At 66.5% G+C, this 1,747-nt stretch overlaps 2 protein-coding genes across 2 annotated transcripts in view; one reads left to right on the forward strand and one right to left on the reverse strand.

Moving 5' to 3' along the window:
- Positions 1–685, reverse strand: part of FBXL6 (F-box and leucine rich repeat protein 6) — a 6,974-nt gene extending 6,289 nt beyond the window's left edge. Inside the window, exon 1 of the mRNA XM_006038295.2 lies at positions 432–685. Within this exon, the coding sequence (XP_006038357.1) occupies positions 432–685 (254 nt within the window). The remainder of the gene's footprint in view (positions 1–431) is intronic.
- The window catches only part of SLC52A2 (solute carrier family 52 member 2), a 19,777-nt gene that overhangs the window by 14,436 nt on the left and 3,594 nt on the right, over positions 1–1,747 (forward strand). The window contains exons 2-3 of the mRNA XM_006038286.2: positions 487–601; positions 1,034–1,179. Coding sequence (XP_006038348.1) covers positions 1,050–1,179 — 130 coding nt within the window. The 5' untranslated portion in view covers positions 487–601; positions 1,034–1,049. The remainder of the gene's footprint in view (positions 1–486; positions 602–1,033; positions 1,180–1,747) is intronic.

The raw sequence follows: 1,747 nt of genomic DNA on the forward strand, positions 1-1,747 counted from the left end.
GCAAGCGGGGTGCGCGGGGCCTGCTGGGTGGAATTGCCCCGTCGCCCAGGGAGGGGGTGCTGCAGGGTGCTTTCGCCTGCCCCGCTGCCTGCTCTGAGCGGCACCTGTTGCCCTGCTCCTGTGGGAGACCTGTCTGGGGCTTAGCAAGCACTGGACGCTAACGTGGGGTGAGAGGCGAGTGGCCTCGTGGGATCTGCTCGGAGCCGCCCCCGGCCGCAGATAACGAGATACTTCCCGCTCACCGGTGTCCCCCAGCCCTCCCCAGCGTGGGGTTTCTCCTGAGAGGGTCTGAAGCCTGACTGGGAATTGCCCAGAGCCTGCGCTGGTCCCCAGCCAGCCTGCCTAAGCCTCTTCCTGCCCAGGCTTCGTGCAGCGTCTCATGGAGCCTCCCCCCGTGGGGCACTGACCGCCCGAGCCTGGCTCGGGCCCACATCGGTGACACCCCGGCTTGCAGGATAACCTGTTGTCTGTCTCCATCTCTCCCAGCGATGGCTGGCTGCAGAGGCCCTGGCACCAACAGCGCCCGGCTCCTCGTGTGTCTCTGCCGGCTGTAGCCCGGGCTGTGGGGAGCAACTCTGTCGTAGACGTCCAAGATTATCAGGTACCAGACGTGCACCTTGTTCTCTCCTCTGCCCTCTGCTTGAGCAAGGGGCCTTGTAGGGGTAACTTCACAGCGCTGCAGCATTTTCCCTCCCTTGATTGTGGATGAATCTAGGTCCAAACTGGTCGAGCTTGGTTTCGAGCGACCAGAGGCTCAGCTGGAGGGTGCCCTGGACCTGGCGTGAAAGATCCCTTGCTCTAAAGCAGGCAGAGGGCAGAGAGCCCCTCCAGGGCTCGGAGGAAACGGGCTGGACGGGCCAGGTGGGAAGTCTGCCCCCTCCAGCCTGCTCCCAGGATCTTGTCGCTCTCTTCACCCCCGTACACAGCCCTGGAGGGCTGCCAGGGCCCGCGATGGTCGCGGGGGCCTCAGCGGGCTGTGCTGCAGTGCACGCTCCAGCAGCCGCGCTGACTCGCACCCCACTCCTCTCTGCAGCGTCCGTGCCGACAGGATGGCTGCTTGTGAGCCACACCAGGCTGCGCTCACCCACGTGCTGGTGGCCCTCTTCGGCATGGGCTCCTGGGTCGCCGTGAACTCCCTCTGGGTGGAGCTGCCCGTGGTGGTGAAGTCACTTCCAGAAGGTGAGGAGCAGGGGCCCGCAGGCTGAGGAAGCTCGGGGGTGGCAGGGTTTCTCCAGGGCACAGCGGCACGGGGCACGGGTTTGGCATCTCGGTGCTGTGCTGCAACTGCCACCGGGGCCTCCCGTGCTGCTGTTCCTGCCTGAGCTGCTCTCCTTGCTGCATGCCCCTCAGAGCTGGGGGAAGGAGGAAGGAAGGGCTTCCCAGGGTGACTGAACAGAAGGGGAGGGGAAGAACAAGGCCTTGCCACACACTGGGTCAGCTCTGGCCTTGCGATGGGGGCCCGGCTGGGAGCTCGTGGAGCTGTGACAGCTCTGACCCCAGAGCAGTGAGTCTCAGCAGGGGGCTGGGGCTGCCAGCGCCAGTCGTGCACCCAGCTCCACGGAGGGCCCCGAGCTGCAGCAAACCCCGGCTGGTGCAGGACAAAGGCAGGAAGGGGCAGTCCCTTCCACCCACCGCGGGGGGCAGAGGAAGCAGATGTGAGGCAGCAGCAAAGGCAGTCTGGCCTCGGGTGGGGCCCCGGCTGCGAACCGCCTGCGGAGACGCCCCCCCCTCGCCCCCGCTCTCTTGG

This window comes from Alligator sinensis, unplaced genomic scaffold (genome assembly GCF_000455745.1).
Source record: "Alligator sinensis unplaced genomic scaffold, ASM45574v1 scaffold1905_1, whole genome shotgun sequence".
Lineage (NCBI taxonomy): Eukaryota > Metazoa > Chordata > Crocodylia > Alligatoridae > Alligator > Alligator sinensis.